The sequence below is a fragment of the Mastigoproctus giganteus genome, chromosome 8 (genome assembly GCF_048544385.1).
Source record: "Mastigoproctus giganteus isolate SK-2022 chromosome 8, ASM4854438v1, whole genome shotgun sequence".
NCBI classification, from domain to species: Eukaryota; Metazoa; Arthropoda; class Arachnida; order Uropygi; family Thelyphonidae; genus Mastigoproctus; species Mastigoproctus giganteus.
The window spans coordinates 167,873,502-167,892,495 of NC_143582.1; the positions used below are offsets into that span (position 1 = coordinate 167,873,502).

Sequence of the window (18,994 nt, forward strand, 5' to 3'; positions counted from 1 at the left end):
TTGAAAGCAGAATCCTTTTCCCATTACCAGTGGCAGTAGAGTTGAATTTAAATAAAATTCCCCGTCAACTGATTAGTTATGCCTAGTGGTTCCTTTATCTGAAACTTCTTAAAGCATGATGAGTCACAGCTGATAATCTGATAGAGTACTGCTTTCTCTTGTTGCCTGTCTTATCTGTTGGTATAGAAAACAATCATTCAATAAATCCAAAAATGTTCTGCTATTGAGTTGAATGACCACTACTCAACTTTTAAAGATGTTGATAAAATTAAAATTTCCCATTTTATATCTCTGATTTACTATTTGTGCCATTAAAAGAAAACTGTACTCTGTTTATATAGTTTTATTCTTATCAGTAATTTGGCCTATAACATCTCTGGCTCTTCTCCCTCCATGTCATACAAAACTGACCCAAAATTTTGCTGGTAATCAATGTGAACTGGATGCACTACCTTAGATTCTGTGGGCTTTTAAACCAAAATCATAACTCTTCTCACTCGTGTCCTGTTTTTCCTTTTTTTTTTTTTTTTTTATGAAAACCCCAAACACGAAAGGTATCAAAACCTATAGCGCTTAGTACCGTGCCTGGGTTGAAGGAGAAGTTTGGGGGAAGGGGGATGCCAGAAACTTTGCTCTAGAGACTAAACATGGGTTTCACCACTTCAAGCCTCCAATAAGCAAAGTGGTGGTATTTCACCGGCTGATGAAAGTCATCTACCACCTATGTGAGGGACTGTCAGTAACTGTTTACCCTCTCCATTGTTTACCCTCACAAATTTAATTGGATACTATGATAGGAATTGGATGCAAAAAAATAATTTTGATATCACATACTTGGATTTCAGGAAAGCTTTTGACACTGTTGCACATGGAAGACTACTGTACAAATTGGAGCAGAATGGTATTAAGGGTAAGTTGGTACAATGGATAAAAGGGTGGTTGAGTGGGAGAAGACAGAGTGGTAATCAATGGACACTGCTGTTTGTGGACTAATATTATTAGTGGAGTCCCACAGCATTCAGTATTGGGCCTACAGTTTTCTATTGATGAAGGTATATCAGGCTTAATGTCGAAGTTTGCAGATGATACAAAGGCTGGCAGGGTTGTTAATGGCAGTGTGCTACTGCAACAGGATCTAGAAAATTTAGGCAGATGGGCTGAGAAGTGGCCACTGAAGTTTAACATTGACAAATGCAAAGCACTGCATATGGGTAGAAGTAACCACAGAGGTACGTACCAACTGAGTGGTACTACACTTAAGGTGGTAGAAAATGAAAAAGCCCTGGGAGTAATTGTGCAGTCAGATATGAAGTTTTCTGAGCAATGCAGATAGTCTGCATGAGCAGGTCATGGGGTTATTGTCGATAATATACAGGAATTTTGCTAGCAGGGAAAAGGAGGTGATTATCCTTTTGTATAAGGAAAATGTCAAGCCACACCTTGAGTACTGTGTTACAGGTCTGGAGGCCTCATTTTAGGAAGGATGTAGATTTTCTTGAGCATGTACAGAGAAGGGCAACAAGATTGGTGAGGGGAACGAAGGGGTCCTTTTACCTAGAGGTTTAATTTCTGAAAATTGCAGCAGCCCGAGGCTAGGCACCAACGAGGTGATCTGATTGAGGTATATAAGGCCTTGGATGGGTTGAGCATGCTGAATTCTGATGGGATTCTTCTGCTTGCTCAGATTATGAACCTAAGGGGGCATAAATTCAAATTGAGGAAAGACGTTTGTAGAATAGATGTGCAGAAATTTGACTTTACCCAGCGGGTGGTTAATTGCTGGAACAAACTTCCATCTGTCGTTGTGCAATTGATAGCATGAATTAATGCACGAAACTATATTCCTGGCATTGGTGTACATGCAAGTATACATGCACCTATTCTTACTTTCAGTTACTCTAATACAGCCCATGTATTTACTTGTTCCATTATGACTCCCAGTAGTCCTTAATCTCCAGCACCTTTCTTTTTAGGCTGCTGCTCATTCTAATAGAAGCAGTGCAAGAATCACTTTTGCCCTGTCTGTGGCTACTGTTAATCTTTTAGTTTAATCTGTTAATCTATGTATGTTAAGGTTAGAGAAATATACCAACTGTGTGGCACTACACTCAGCGAGGTGGAGAAGGAAAAAGACCTGGGGGTAATTGCGTAGTCAGAAGTTCTCTGAGCAGTGCAGATGGGCTGCCAGGGCAGGTTGTGGAGTTTTGTCAAGGATATATAGGAATTTTGCTAGCAGAGACAAGAAGGTGATTATTCCTTTGTATATGGCAATGGTAAGGCCATACCTTGAGTACTGTACAGGTCTGGAGGCCTCATTTTAGAAAGAGTAGTACAGAAGAGGGCAAAAAGAGTGGTGAGAGGAATAAAGGAGTTCTTTTATGAAGAAAGGCTTAAGTTCTGCAAGTTGTAGCATCTGGAGACTAGACAACTGCAAGGTGATTTGATCGAAGTGTATAAGGCCTTGAATGGTTTGAGCAGGCACAATGCTGACGAGATACTTCCTCTTTCTTAGATTAAGAATGCAAGTATGAATAGATTCAAATTGAGGATAGACAGTTGTAGAATAGATGTGTGGAAGTTTACCTTTAGCCAGCAGGTATTTGATTGCTGGAACAGACTTCCATCTGTTGTGGAAGTTTAACTTAAATAAATTTAAGGCTGAACTAGGCAAACATTTGGAGTGATTGGACGGGTGAAATGGGAAAGGCGTTTTTTTTTTTTTTTTTTGATGAGGCTGTATAAGCTTGCTTTCTTGCATCATATGCCTCAACTAATGCTAATGCAGGTTTTCAGAAATCTCTTCCTCTTTTCTAGGTGGACAAATCCCCCTCTTTTAATACCCCCCCACAGCAGGATAGCAATCCACTTTCAGGAGTCCCAATTGTTTCACTGGGCCCTCCCTCGGAAGCTTAGGCAACCTCAGGGTTCGCCCTGACAGAGTATTTCTTCTTACTGACCCGGCGCACTTCCCTGTGGTGAAGGACAGTAACTAGGGGTTTGCGGACTCCACAGATCCCTAGGCTAAGTGGCCAGGTGAACAGCATAACAAGACAACCCTACGCTAACACTTCATAAACACTTACTCACACCATCTGGTCTCTACCGAATTCTGTACATGTCCCAGAGTGCTGATCGTGGAGTTGAAGAAAACCCCTAGTGCTGCTAGTCAAATTATGCTATACACTATATACTTGTGTCACACCAAACTGACTCAGCAGTGCACATGGCCACCCATGCCATGTCAACTGGCTGCACTTCCTTAAATTTAATATGCTTCTAAACTACTAGCATAACCTCCCTTCCGTCTTTTCTGTACTTATTGTATTCTCTGTCCATTATCTGAGTGACACCATGTTTCTGATATCCCTGCAATGTCTACATTTGATAACTTGATCAGTACTTCCAATTTATTTACAATGCTCATAGCTTTAGTATACATGCACCTGTTCTTACTCTGTGTTATCCGGACACAGCCCATGTATTTACTTGTTCCATGATGACCCATAGCAGTGCTTGAGGTCCCTGCCACTTTTCTTTCCAGACTGCTCCATGTTTCAATAGGAGCAGTGCAGTAATCACTCTCACCTTTGTCTGTGCCAATAATTAATGTATTAATTTGTGTATCCCAAGCTATCAGTTTTCCGACCCACCTAACACTGCCTCAATAGCATCAGCCAATATACTTGCATCACTTCTCTTAACAGGCACATACCACTGAAATCAATTAAACCCATGAGTCTTGCCCAGTCTCTCCATGGCTGAATTGAGTTACAAAGCTTCAGTATACACTCCCGCCTAGTGTATCTGGGCAGAGTTGCAGACACTTTCAAATTTAATCTCAACTCCTGACTTGTTTCCAACATTTCCCTGTACTTGTTAAGTCCTTAGGTCTCCTACTCTTAATATTAACATTAGTACCAATGTGTACAACAATATAATTTTTCGTGCCCTTAAACAGATATCTGCTATACAATATCATCTACCTTTGCCCCTGCCAGACATACTCTGGTTTTATTCCACCTATCCTTTTTGCACAGTATATTTTCTGTTTCCCTGATATTAGTTACAGACAACTACCTTCTGTGAGACCACGCATTGTCTGGGTTGCTGCTCTGTTGCTTGATGCACAAGTGTAATCCCTGGCCTTGAGGTGGGCAGCTTAGAGCTTATGGACTTCTCATTTTAATTGCTTCAAGAGCATCCACCCTGTTCTTCAATCTGTCATAAATGCCCATCAGAACACCTTGTGGCCAATTTCCTCATACTCTTTGGATCAAGCACACACAGATATCGTCCCCCTCGACTCTGTCATATCCCATTACAGATAGTGTGCAAACATCATACAAACAGAGTATTTTGTAAGGCCATGATTGGTAGGAGAACTGCCCCTTCAGTTCTCCCTAAGCCACAGCGCTCTTGCTTCTTTGAGCCGGTTGCTTTGTTGCCCCAGTTTGAGACATGATTTCTATTTAAATTTAATTTAATTCAAGAATATTACATTGAACTAATAGATTCCTAAATGCAGTAATACCTATCAAGTTTCTGTTGCATGTATTACACTATATCATTATATTTGTGGAGTTTTAAATTGATTATTGATATACTAGAAATAGAATTTCTTAGCTGGAAAAAAAAAAAAAAAAAAAAAAAAGCCAACCTACATGATTAGAATAAGAGCTACTTATTTACCAAAATTAAAACCCTACAATACCTCTACCATACTACTAATTGCATATTTGTGCCAAATAACAGATACAGATAAAAAAAAAAAGCTCTGAATATTAAGTTGTCAATTAAAAAATCTCTAGCCAAATTTAAAAGTAAGCTAATGAGTGTGACTAGGACTATTAAACTGTTTATTGAATACAACTTAATATGTTAATTAAGTCAAAAAGGAAAATTTTCTGGAAAAACTTATCCATGTCTGAGAGCTGAATTCTTTGCCTTTATAGTTCATAGCCTTAAACTGCTGCCAGTTCCCAGCCTCACCCAGAGATAGGAAACACCATAAATAGAATGACAAAAAAGCATAATGATAATGTCTGCTTATTTTCAGATAATTGAAAACCTCGCACATCTTCTGTGCTTCTTTGTGCAGAAGTGGCTTTTACGAATTTGTGATCTGAGTTTCCTTGAAGTCCACTAACACATTGATTGCATATTTGAAGATTGAGGAAAATAGCTTTTTTCTCCTTCACCAACAGCCTTTCAAAATAACCTATCTTTGTAAACTAATGACTTTGGACATTTTGTAAACAAGAATAGTAAGTAAAAAACTGCACTAGCTGGAAGTGTATACATGGCATCTGCTTTCAGCTGGAGTGGAGACCAGCACGCAAGACATCTTGCCCAGATGCTTGAGATAGCTGGCTGCAAATATGGGGCTTTATTCATTGAGCCTTGGGCTTCTTTTAGCCTGTCCAATCACAAGACTTGTCTCCCACAAGTGTATGCACTTGGTTATTCTTTTTGTTCTGTGACATAATGGCAATATGTTCGTCACAAGACGAATACAACACTTATTTTTAATTATATAAATTTAATTCAACTACAGAAGCACACAGTGCCCTGAAATGTTTGGCATTATTAAATATGTAAATAGTTCATTGAATGTTCTGAATTATGATTCTTTAATGATAAGTGTGTATTTCAATTAATAAATAATTTCAAAGTCATCTTGCCTAAAGTGTGTACATAAATTTGTTTATCACTGGGGCTCCCTGAGTTATCATTATTATTATTATGAGCCTATGGTGCAAGGAAACTAGAGGCTTTTGCTGCACCAGCAAAAAAAAAAAAAAAAAAAATTTTTTAAGTTAACCTGAGAGAGAGACAGAGACAAAAGATGAGAATGATGATATCCAGTTCAGTACCCTGGGTGCGCCATGCCCATACTCCCCAGATGCGAGTCCCTGGGGGATATTTATGCAGACATGTTTTAAGTCATTTCAAAGAATTTAAAAATAAGAAGTAAAGATGGCAACAGCTAAGGTAGAGAAAGCCAACAAGAACTATGGGAAACTTACTGGACTAACTGGTTTGCCCCTACTGCAGCTTCATACTGCATGCTCGGTATACAGGTGATGCATGTTATTGGTCTGGTGCATAATTTGAAAAAGATATATTGATTGATATGTAGGCATGAGAGACTGTGCTCATTGGTGCATGAACACAACAGACTATAATATCATAGCATTAATTGATTGATTGACGTTATGATATATATAAAGAATCTTTCTTTTATTATTTCCTAACCTACCATAAAAGAAAGGGTTAATCTGTAGAACAGGTGTGCACTCCAGTCTATTTAGTTAAACTGGTTTTTTTAATAAACTAATATTTGGCTAGTGAAAATTGTGGACAGTTTTTCACTTAAATCAGTCCCGAATTAGTAGCTTAAATTAACGTAACCGTTTTTTTTTTTCATTAGCCAAATATTAGTTTATCAAAATGTTCACTGGCTTAACTATGGTGTCTACAGTTAAACTGAATAGACTGGAGTGCACACCCTATTCAAAAGATTAATCAAAGAAAGAAAGATTCTTTATATATACAGTTGGTCTTCGTATAACACGCGTTTACACTACACTAATTCGATCATACACGATTTATAAATAGGGGAACAATGTCACATATAACATGAACCGAATTTGCTTATGCATGATTCAGCTTTGCATTTACAAGAAATGGCAGAATCACAACAGCTGAATGCAACACTTATTGCATTGTTTACTCAGTTGCTACACGTGTGCTGTTTTGTTTGTGTGTATCAAATGTGCCTCCTCATTTTTGTTCTTTTTATACCGTAATTGTGCTTTATTCCCTAAAAATGAGTAAAATCCTTAAACAGCGTGAAAAGGAAGCGTGCTGGTGAAGATACTGCAGGTTCAGAGAGAAAAAGAAAAATGGCTAAGGTAAGGAAAGCTAACACGAGAACCACAGCAAACTGTGGGACTTGCTGGAAAAACCGGTTTGCCACTACCACAGTTTCTCCCTGCATTCTCAGTAAACAGATGCGTGTTATCGGTAGTGGCAGTAGAAGTCGAGAACGATGTATTGATTGACATGTCGGTGTGACAGATGAAGTTAGGAAACCTTATTTCCTAACTTAACCTTTAAGTTTAGGTAGGTTTTATAGCAGGTTGTTCCTGCTATAAAAGCAAATTTTATAGCAGAAACACCCAAAATGTAACAAAAGCCATTAGATCAAGACAAACAGTTGGAAGAGATAGAACATCAGTTATCTGTTTGGATAATAGATCGAACAAAGAAGAGATCAGGAACAAGTTTGCTTACTATAAAAGCAAAAGAATTGGCAATATTTTATTACTTAAAAGTTGTAATAAAATACGTATTTTATTATGATTATTTATTGCGTTTGGTAATGTTTTAGTTTCATATTTGTGTTCAATATTTTGGTGGTCAGCACCTAACTCTATTTTTCCTATAAGCAAAATTTTGTATTGCACAAGGGTTTCTAGGAACACAACTACTGCGTTATACGAAGACCGACTGTATACGTATCATAACATCAGTCAATCACTTAACACCATGATGTTATTGTCTGTTGTGTTCATGCACCAATGAGTACATAGTCTGTCATGCTATGTGTCAATCAATATATTGTCCTCTACTTCTGCTCTAGACGGATAGCACACATCCCTTGTTTACCGAGCATGCAGTGTGAAGCTGCAGTAGCAGCAAACAAATTTGTCCAGTAAGTTTCCCATAGTTTATTGTGGTTCTCATGTTGGTTTTCTCTACCTTAGTTATTGCAACTGTTAGTCTCAGATGTCCAATTTTGAACTTACAAAAAGTAGAAATAGAATAGGTTCTCCGGAATTCAGATCAGAAGTTTTGAAATTGAATCAAATAATACATGAATAGATGTAGAGGATATTATTGTATTAAAAAAGTGTAATGATATGTTTTTTATGAAGATTTTTAAGTTTTTAAAAATTATTTAATTTTTTACAGTTACGTTATTCTAGATAACAAAGTCAGAATAGTAAGATTATTTTAAAGCACTTGCATTCAAAGTGTTTTAAATTTCGCAATTAAACTGAGGAGCCTATGGGTTTTGAGACGAACTTGGTACCTGATGCCCCCACTCACTGAAAATTTTATTCATAATTTTGTACTCCCCTCAACAAAAAAAAAAAAGTTTTGTAGAGTGAGAAGTACACTCTGCCAACACCTAAAATTCACACACACACACACACACCAAAGGCTGTTGTCTGTGGAATGGCAAGTGCATCATACGAGATCAATTGAAGGCCTGATAATGTTGGCATGGGCCAGAAGTTTTTAGGTTTCTTATCAAGAACACTGTTTCAATATATAAATAAATAAAAACACCTTGTTATTTTTACTGTATCTGTTCTCCTTAGTGATTTCAGTTTGTTTTCCATTACAGACATGATTAAGTACCAATAGTTATCTTATTCAATTTACTTCTGGCCAGAAATGGCACTAGCATTTGTGGCCCCTGAGGCAAATCCTTGTCACTGCACCTAATTCATATTGTATCTTGACATGCATATATATGCAGTAGTACATCTTGCAATGCCTATTTTAGGCATAACCTGTAGCAAATAACTCACTTGTGCACCCCTAGCATCAGGCTTGGTTCTGGCCAAAAAACTTGACCAGAGATGGAATTTAGAAAGTTGCTGCTTCTTAATTTGGATATTGGGCTGATCAGATCAAAGTTATATGAATTTTATTTTTTTGAAATAATTAAAACAGTATTTACACATTGAAGTATGCTTTCTTAACTCAGTTTTGATTTATATAATATTTTGTGGTGTGCTATGTTGAGTTCTACCATAAATACCAGTTTTCAGAAAGTCTGGTCATTTTCATTTTCTTTCCATTAAGAATAAATTTTCTTTTTCACAAGGAGAAATTTATATATGAACATTTGCAGTTAGATAATTAAGTTTTTTGTAAATATTTTATTTGTGTTTAAAGTACAGTGTTTAATTTTTTTTTTTTTTTTAATATAAAATGATAATTGACTTGTAACTTGCAGAGTATAAGAACCTTAGCAGTTGTGTCAAGATTCCTGTTAGTTACAGAAAGAATCGGCATTCTAATGCTCATTCTCCTACACCACAAAGGCGCATTTCTTCTCCTGCCTATAATTTCAGAGATGGTATGGAATTAATTTATTATAATACTTATTTAGTTTTATTATAGTAGTTGTTTAGCTGTATTAATCTGCTGATATTAGCAGAACATATCCATTAGTTAACATATCTTAATTTTTAAGAACATATCCCATTTCATTTGCCTTTTGTTTGGGCCTGGGATTGTCATATATTTTTCAAGTTTTGTTTCAAATGTTCATTTATATATGAATTGTCTCAATTTCCCATTAATTGCTTCTATCTTTTATCTTTGTTTCTAGATAACTATGGATAAAACTTTTAATGAATTGCAGGTTGAAAATAACTGTAAAATTGTAGGAGTAGATTGCACCTGTATGCAATTGTCTGATTTTGGCTTATAAAAGCTAAAATTTTCTGGGATTCAAATCCAAAAGTTGATGAAATTAAGTCAGGTGATATATAAATAGATGCTTCTGTATCTATTTATGTATACCTGATTCAATTTTAATTTAATACTACTATCTTCTGATATGTAATTTTACCCTAATATTAGGAAACAAGTCAAAATAAGAATAAATTAATATTTAAAAGCCTTTATAACAAAGATATATATATATATATATATATTTTTTTTTTTTTTTTTTAATTGTCTTCATGTGGAAATTCTCTCTAATCTAGCTGACAATGGGGGGGGGGGACTCAGTTGTAGGAAAAAAAAAAAAAAAAAAAGCAGTTGATTAAGCAAATTTTAAATTTATAATCTAAATGATGATATTTAGCCCAATTTTAAAAATTTCATTTCGGGTTGACAAAAGGTCCAGAAGACAAATAACCTAAACAGTTATCCTTCTCCTTGACATTGCTATATCAATTTAAATTGTATGTTACTTAGTTCATTTTTAAGTACTTGGACATTATTTTTCTAATGCATTTTGCATGCATTTTCTCTATTGCTGAACCAGAGCCTGCATCCTCATCCTCTCATAAAAGTTGCTGTCCGTCTCCAAGAGCCACTGCATGATGGCTGCAGTGACAACATTTTCATCAGCAGAGTGTTCCCTGTGAAGGGCATTCTGTATAGGGTCGAGCAGATGACCTTGTGGGCACAAGGTTGAGACTGTACAAGGGATGTGGGAAAAGAGGCTACCTGTATTCCACAATGGACTTCCCTGGTCAGGATATGATCATGATTGATAGTATTCCTGTTCCAGGAAATCCCCAGTATAACTGGGGGATGATAACCCTCTGTTTTCCAAAAAAAAATCAAAACATATTTCCAGTGGATAGACAAGCCTAAATTTTTCTTTATAGATGAATCGTGTTCCCACCTCCATTGACTGCTGCTTTGATTCTGCCTTGAGTGTCATCTCTGAAGATGCTGTCATGAAAATCTTTGCCCATGGTCTTATACCACTACAAAAGATTGGCACAAGCTGTGCTGTGTGCTCCTTTTGATCTGGCTCAGAGTATTTGCAAAATTCATTTTGCTCACAATTTTCTGGATCTTAGATTCTCCAGAATTGTTTGCAGTGCATTAAAGCCTATTCCCACCCTCTCCTCATTTTCTGCCGTTTGCTGTAGTGCAAGGACTGCCTGACTTTGGCATGTCTTTCTAGCCACTACCACCATTATTGACACATGTAATCCATCCCCTGACTGTGCTTGTTTCTTCAGATATCCATTAATGTTTTTCAGACATCTGATTCCTAGGCACCTCCGTAGCCAGGTGGGAAGGAGCAGCAGTGCATAGCACACGCTTCTTGATTAGACCGGGGTTCGAGCCTGTCACCACCAAATACGGAGGATGCGGAAAGGTCAGGGAATGACCACTGCATATCCCGGAGCACTATGGCCTTAGTTGCTAATGCTCCTAAAAACCAAACAACAACAACAATCTGATTCCTAATGAGTGTAATGTTCTCCACATTCAGAAACTCAGTAACACACTACTGTTTGACATGCAGGTCATCACCCTCCATTTTCATAACTACTACAGCCCTGCCACCGGGTGTGCAACATAGAAATATGTAGGATATTGGCAGTAATGTTTAATTTTAACCTGTAACCTTTTTGTTTTGTGTGCAAAATAAGTCTGGTAAAAAAAAATAAAAAATTGTTTGCATTAGTTTTGTATGTCCCATGTAATCTTTCTATGTTGATGTATTCCACAATGAAAAAAAAATTTTTTTTTTTTGTTTAGTTTAGTTTTAGTTTTGTTTAGCTACGTGAAGTTTGTTTACATTTTAATACAGACAGTATCTGCATGATATGAAGTGGGGTGGGTAACAAAAGTTAAACATAATGTTGAAAACATTGTTTGAAAAACATAAAATAAAAAAAAAAAAAAAGCTGTGAATTGGAGTTGAATGAAAGCTGTGAAAAAAAGTCTGTTGAAAAAAAGACATGAATTAGGGTTGAATTTGAAAGTGTCTGCAATTCTGCCCAGACACGATAGGAGGGAGTATATGATGAGAGCCTTGTCGATCAATTCGGCCCTGGAAAGATTGTGCAAGGCTCAAGAGGCAGAATTTTTTTTCAGCCTGGTCTGTATTTGTTAACAGGAGAGACTGCTTCTACAGGGATGAGATACACTTAAAAGAAAGGGTGCAAGAATATTTGCTGATTCTATCGATGCAGCGCTAGATGGGTTGGAAAACTGCTAGCTTGGGGGGATACAAGGACTAATAGATTAACAGTAGCCACTGGCAGAGGTGAAAGTAATTCTTGCATTTGCTTCTATTAGAATGAGCAGCAACCTGGAAAACAAGATGCAGGGTATTTCAGAGACTGCTGGGAGTCATTGTGGTACAAGTAAACACATGGGTTGTGTTAGAGTAGCTAAGAATAGGAACAGGTGCATGTATACTTGCATGTACACCAATGCTAGGAGTTTGGTTAATGAATTTGAGGTATTGCTCAAAACATCAAAGGCAGATATTGTTGGGATTTCAGAGACGTGGTGTCACACAGATATAAGGAATGCAGAACTGGAATTTGGGGAGTACAATGTCTACAGAAAGGATAGACAGGATAGGAAGGGAAGAGGAGTTATGCTATTAGTTAAGAAACACATAAAATGCAAGGAAGTGAAGCCAGTCGACATTGCTGGACAGTGCAGTGTCGAGTCAGTTTGGTGTTGACATAAGCATTGGGAGATCAAAATTGAGAGTAGGAGTGTGTTATAGGCCTAATGACTCTGATGAGTATAATAAGAAACTGTACAGGTAAATAGTGGGCCAGTAAATCAGAGTCTTATAATGGGGGATTTTAATTTCCCAGATATTGACTGGAATTTGTGGGTTGGTCCCTCACACACTAGTAAGGCTTTTGTGGATTTATGGATGATTGTTTTCTACATTAGCATGTTCGGGAGGCAACTAGAGGGAGTAATACTCTTGATCTGATTATCAGTAGTGATTCTTCATGCATTAAGAATCTGCAGATAAAGGAACCACTAGGTGGCAGTGAGCACAGTGTGCTGAAGTGGGATTTACTTAAAGAGGTAACTACCATCAGAGGTAAAGGGAAGGGTTTTTGCTTTTGTAAAGGTGACTATGATGGTCTGAGACAGTATTTAAATTCTATACAGTGGGACCAACTGATGATGTTACTAACAGCAAATTCAAAATGGGAAGCATTCAAAGAATTTATCTTGGAAGCTACTAGACTTAACATACCAACTAAGAAATATTGTTCAAGGTTTAGGCCTAAATGGATGTTACATGAACTAATTAGACGTGACAGGGAAGAAAAATGCATGGGATACATATAAATTAACATGAGACACAGAAGATTATGATAGATATAAGCTGGTCTGTAACCAAGTTACAAAGGAGGTTAGGCATGCAAATTCAGATTACGAGAAATCTTTGGAAAAGGATGCAAAGAAAAACAGGAAAGAGTTCTTTACTTATGTAAACTCTAGAAGGAAAGGGATGAATCAGATTGGTCCACTGGATATTGATGGTTCAACTGTTGATGATCCTGCTCAGGTGGCTAACAAACTAAATGAGTATTTTGCATCTACATTCACCCATGAGGAGTTATTCAGGGAGGGGAATGCCAGAGGTGAGTTAAACTCTGGCAGTGAGCCAAATGATTTTGTAATAACTGAGAAGAAAGCGGAGGAGAAATTGTTGAAGATAAACATAGAAAAGGCACCCGGCATGGATGGGATCTATCCAGTTATATTAAAGGAGGCAGCAAAGGAAGTAAGCAAACCCTTAGCCATAATTATGAGAGCTTCTTTGGACTGAGAGGAGGTATCCATGGGCTGGAGATGAGCAAATTTGACCCCAGTTCACAAAGGAGGATCAAAGGGCAACAAGTAATTATAGACCTGTGAGATTAACTTCTGTTCCAGGAAAATTAATGGAGGCACTGGTTAAAGAAGCACTGCAGGATCATCTAGACAAGACTTCAGTTATAGCTTGGACACAGCATGGTTTTTTTAAGGGAAAAAAAAATTGGTCTTGCATGACCAATTTGATTGGATACTATGATGTGGTCACAAAGGAACTGGATTCAGGGAATAACTTTGATATCATATATTTAGATCTTAGAAAGGGTTTTGATGCTGTTGCACATGGAAGACTGCTGAATAAATTGGAGCAGTGTGGCATTGGAGGCAAATTGCTGCTATGAATAAAGGGATGGTTGAGTGGGAGAAGACAGAGTGGTAATCAATGGACACTGCTCGTCGTGGACTAATGTTATTAGTGGAGTCCCTCAGGGTTCAGTGTTGGGTCTATTGTTGTTTTCTGTATTTATAAATGATATTGATGTTGGTATATCAAGCTTAATGTCCAAGTTTGCAGACTATACGAAGGTTGGCAGGGTTGTTAAGGACACTACTGCAGAAAACTGTAATTCAGTTTTCTGCAGCAACATGAGAGGCAATCAGAGAGGATAATACTCTTGATCTGGTTATCAGCAGTGATCATTCGTGTATTAAGAATTTGCAGATAAAGAAACCACTAGGTGGCAGTGATCACAGTGTACTGATGTGGGATTTACTTAAAGATATAATTACCATCAGGGGTAAGGGAAAGGGTTTTTGCTTTCATAAAAGTGAGTACAGTCATCTCAGACAGTTTTTAAATTCTGTACAGTGGGATCAACTGACGAAGTTACCAACAGTAAATTCTAAGTGGGAAGCATTCAAGGAATTAATCGTGGATGCTACAAAAAGTTTCATACCTATTAAGAAGTATTGTTCAAGGTTTAGGCCTAAATAGTTATGAAATGAACTATTGAGACTCGTGACAGAGAAGAAAAATGCATGGAATTATCAAGCGACTCAGAAGCCTATGGCAGATATAAGCTAGTCTGTAATCAGGTCACAAAGGAGGTTAGGCAGGCGAAGGCAGATTACTGGAAATCTTCGGCAAAAGATGCTGAGAAAAACAGCAAGGATTTCTTTACTTATATAAACTCTAAAAGGAAGGGGATGAATCTGATTGGTCCACTGGTTATCGATGGTTCGGCTGTTGATGATCCTGCTTAGATAGCAAACAAACTGAATGAGTATTTTACATCTACATTCACACATGAGGAATTATGAAGGTTTGAAAATGGCAGAAGATTATCAAATTGTAGCAGGGTGCTTAATGATTTTGTAATAACTGAGAGGAAAGTGAAGGAGAAATTGTTGAAGTTAAACATAAGAAGGGCAGATGGGATCTATCCAGTTATATTAAAGGAGGCGGCAAAGCAACTAAGCAAACCCTTAGCCATAATTATGAGAGCATTCTTGGTCTCAGGGGAGGTCTCCACGGACTGGAGATGTGCAAATGTATCCCCAATTCACAAAGGGGAATCGAAGGGTGACAGCTGCTCCATCCAGATCCTGAGCTAATGCTAGGAACCCAACCAATATCAATTAGCAACAGTATCCAGTTCAGCCTGGTACTTGAAATTAAACCTACCTTCTAGAAGCTTATAATGCAGACACAAATTCATTGTATGAAACAGATGAATCTATGTAAAGTAATCTCTCCTATGACATGGGGAGCAGATCACTTTACACTGCTACTACACCTATATCAAACCTTAATCAGATCCCCTTTAGACTACAGATCTGCAGTTTGACTCCACATGTAAGATTGCATTGGATTGGCTTAATCCATTCCTTTATAGAGCTCTCAATGTTGCCCAAGGAGTTTTCAGAAACTGATGAACTTCCAATACTTCTTAGGATAAAGTTACTGCCTTACTATGCAGCCAAATTACGTAGCTTTCCTTATCTTGTCTGGACATATCTTCAATTCTCAGTGGGTAAACATATATATACAGGGTGATTCACTACCAGTGCAACAAACTTGCAGGAGGTGTAGGGGGCACAAAGACGAATCGGAATCACATAGCACTGCAGGGTCCGAAATGCCTTAGTCATGCAGTAGAGGATGTTGAATAGGAGGTCGCGTGAACAGCGATCCCGCTGGACGTCAGCATTTGCAAACCAAGTAGCCAAAGTCCTCTGGAGTGGATAATCCACAGGCTCCAATGATTGGACGCGCTGCAGATGGTATGAACTCATTTGGTTTGTTGACAGTATCCTCCATACAGTGGATTGGGAAATACCCAATCGTTGGCCTATCGCTCGAGTACTTGTACTCGGATTGCCTTCTGCAAGACGTAGGACATTCTCCTCATTGTCTGGTGTCCTCGCCATTCGCTCTCGATTCATGGTACCTCTCATGAAACAACCAGTCTCACGTAACCTTCTGTGCACACGTGCGAAAATCGTATGATGAGGAGCACGCCTGTGCGGGAAACGTTCCTGGTACAAGCGCAGAGTGGTGCGCCCGTTACAGTCCGCAGCTCCATACGCGAGGTGCATGTCGGCCAGTTCAACGTTTGAATACTCATCCATCCTGCTGCCTCGTGAACCGGTTCGCAAATGCTGACTTCCAGTGGGATCGCTGTTCGTGTGACCTCCTGTTCAACGTCCCATTCAAGGCGATAGACGCATGACGAAGGCATTTCGGACCCTGCAATGCTATGTGATTACGATTCGTCTTTGTGCCCCCTACACCTCCTGCAAGTTTGTCGCACTGGTAGTGAATCACCCTATATAGAAACAAACCCAATGAAAATAAACCTGCTGGTATTCAGTTACAAGAACTGACACAACAATGGAACATCCATCTTGCAAGTATCTCTCAAGGCTCAGACAGTACAACACCATGGAGATTGTATATACCTCCTTGCAATAACTATTTTTTATCAGTGGAGGAAACACTCCCTGTCAAACCAAAATTTTGAACAGTTGCATGCAGATCAGCCCTTAGCCCAGTGGCGTGCAAACTTATTTTGTTTGTGACCCGCTGTATTAAATATAAAATTAACGCGACCCCTCAATGTAAATCCAGAGGTAGGATGACCAGATTTTTAGAGAAGAAAAATGGCATTTTATAAATTATGTAGTAGAAAATTTTATTCGAGTACTGAGAAAGGAATAAAAAAAAAAAATTTTCCTTCTTAATTTACACAATTAAAATAATTGTTTGTTTTAATTGAATACAGCAAAAACAAATCAAATTCTTATTCTTCAATTAAGATTACAAAACAATAAATGAACAATAACAAAATAATTAATGAGAAGGAAGAGCCTGGATAACTGATAATATTTGGTCCATATTTGATGCAATGTTTGAAATTATTAATCTCATGTTATCTTCTGGATCAAGTCTGGAATGCTGTTTTGTTATTACAGCTGCTAATTTGAGAAACCAACATCACATAAATATGTAGACTTGAAAGGTAGCAATGTTTGTATTGCCAATTTCGATAATTCTGGATACTCATCTCGAAGAGAATGCAAAAAATTTTCCCAAGTAGTCTTGAAAAGAGCACATAATGCTTCGTCAGATGACAGGTCGATAAGATCTTCCTTTTGCTGAATAGTAATTCAGCAAACAAATAATTTTGAGACATGAAATATCAAAAGCAAAGGGATTGTGAATCCAGTACAACTTTTTTTTTTTTTTCTGGAGATACATTAAATCATTTGGAAAAATTCTTAATTAGCATTGTTAGGTGGGTGGCAACAATATCCCTAAATTGCAAAATGTCAATATTCCCTAAATTGTAAAATGTCAATATTATAACAAAATCAGAAAAGCATGGGAACATTTCGGTATTATTACGCTCAAATTCAGTTTTCCAAAGTTTTTAAGTTTTCTTTTGAAAGTTTTTCTATTTTATCACTGAGTTAATATAATTTGTTCCCTGTCCTTGAAGACTTAAATTTAAATCATTAAGTTTTTCAAATATATCAGCAAGGGAACTAAGTTTTCCAAGCCATTTTTGATTTGTAAACAAACGAGCAAGGTTCTGATTTTTATCCGATAAAAACAAAACTTGATGTTTGAGGTCAAAAAGACGTTGCAACACTTGTCCACTGGACAACCACCCCACTTTCATATATAAAAGAAGCATTTCATTACAAAGCACTGTGAAAAAGTCTGCTATTTAACTTTTTAATAAAGTTGATCACACTTATCGCATCTTTCAAAACTTTGTGCAAATCAGTTTGCATTTCCTTTCCTTCTAATGCTTCCCTACTGTACTGTATAATGCAATGATTCAAAACTATATTTGGAGCAATTTCCCTTACTTTGCCTTTTAAACCTTTATTTTATCCTGTTAATGCAGCTGCACATCAGTACAAATTGCAAAGCAGTTGTTCCAGATTAGATTTTGTTTGAAAGAAAATGTTCATACCCTCAAAAATCTTCTTGCTGTCGTTCTTCCTTCCAAACAGTGTTGAATCTAGGGGGATGACGGGGGTGAGTTTCACCCCTGGTGAAATAAAATCCCTCCCCATGAAAAAATTGTAATTTTTATTTTATAAAACACAAATTCAATAAATTTGTAAAATAAACATAACATTAAAAATCAAATCAACTAATGTGGTACTTGTTAGGTGGTACATGGCCAAAATAAATCACTAAAATTCAAAAGACAATTTTCAAAATAATTAAATGGGCAATATTTCTGGCTGTGCAAATTGTAACTAAAAACCACTATTTCAAGTGTCCGCATTTTATGGTTTTCAGGTTCCCTTTATTTTCACACGAGCCATCTCTTGATAGTGTTTCACACAAACAGTCTACTTGTGACTAATTCTTTGTTTGTATATTGCAAGCAAGATTGCAGGCTGTGCCTGAATTGGTTCCTGACAGATGCTATTGTAATTATAAAGTGTCCTGCAGCTTTCAGGGGAGTCTGCAGTCACTAATTCATCGTCAGTAGTTTTGCTTTATGGTTTTCACATTCCCTTTATTTATTTATTTATTTATTTATTTTTTCTCACACCAAGGGCCTAATTGTGGCTAATTCTTCCTTTGTATACCACAAACAAGACTTTGGTTGCAGCCTATAAACAATACATTTTATATCCTTTTTATTATATATGCATCAGGGGTTGCTTGTTGGTAGGCACTATGGAACTGCAGCACCCCCAGCTTTTTAAATCTAAATATACAGTCAACGAAGTGATATGAAATTTTGTGAAGGACAGTGCGATGCAATGAATATTTTTATTAACAGGTCCTGCATATAGTATACTCATCCTCTATTTCCAATAATCATTTCAATTTTAAAAGAATAAAAACACGAGATCGTTTTCAACTTTGAAGTTTAACTGTTGGTGGAACTGTGTGCTACAGCTCACATTTAAGCCCCAGTGGTTGAGTCAGTGCTTAGTTGGCAGGTTTCCAATACGCAATTTTAGAGGTGATAAAATGAGTCAAAGGAACTGCGGCGCGAGCAGTGCTGATTTGAACAGTGCACCAAACTTGAATAAAGAAGTTTTTAATCTATTTTCAACAAATAAAAACCAAAGAATGATTTTATTTTTAAATTAAATTTCGAAG

The 18,994-nt window shown here is 37.2% G+C and overlaps 1 protein-coding gene across 4 annotated transcripts in view; it reads left to right on the plus strand.

Annotated features, from left to right (window-relative positions):
• The window catches only part of LOC150081995 (serine/threonine-protein kinase DCLK1-like), a 345,782-nt gene that overhangs the window by 95,637 nt on the left and 231,151 nt on the right, over positions 1–18,994 (plus strand). For all 4 annotated transcript variants that reach the window (XR_016547298.1, XM_090379891.1, XM_090379889.1 and 1 more), the window contains one exon: positions 9,035–9,157. Coding sequence is in view for 3 of the 4 variants with exons in the window: in XM_090379891.1 (XP_090236017.1) it covers positions 9,035–9,157 (123 nt within the window). In the remaining variant the exon portion in view is untranslated. The remainder of the gene's footprint in view (positions 1–9,034; positions 9,158–18,994) is intronic.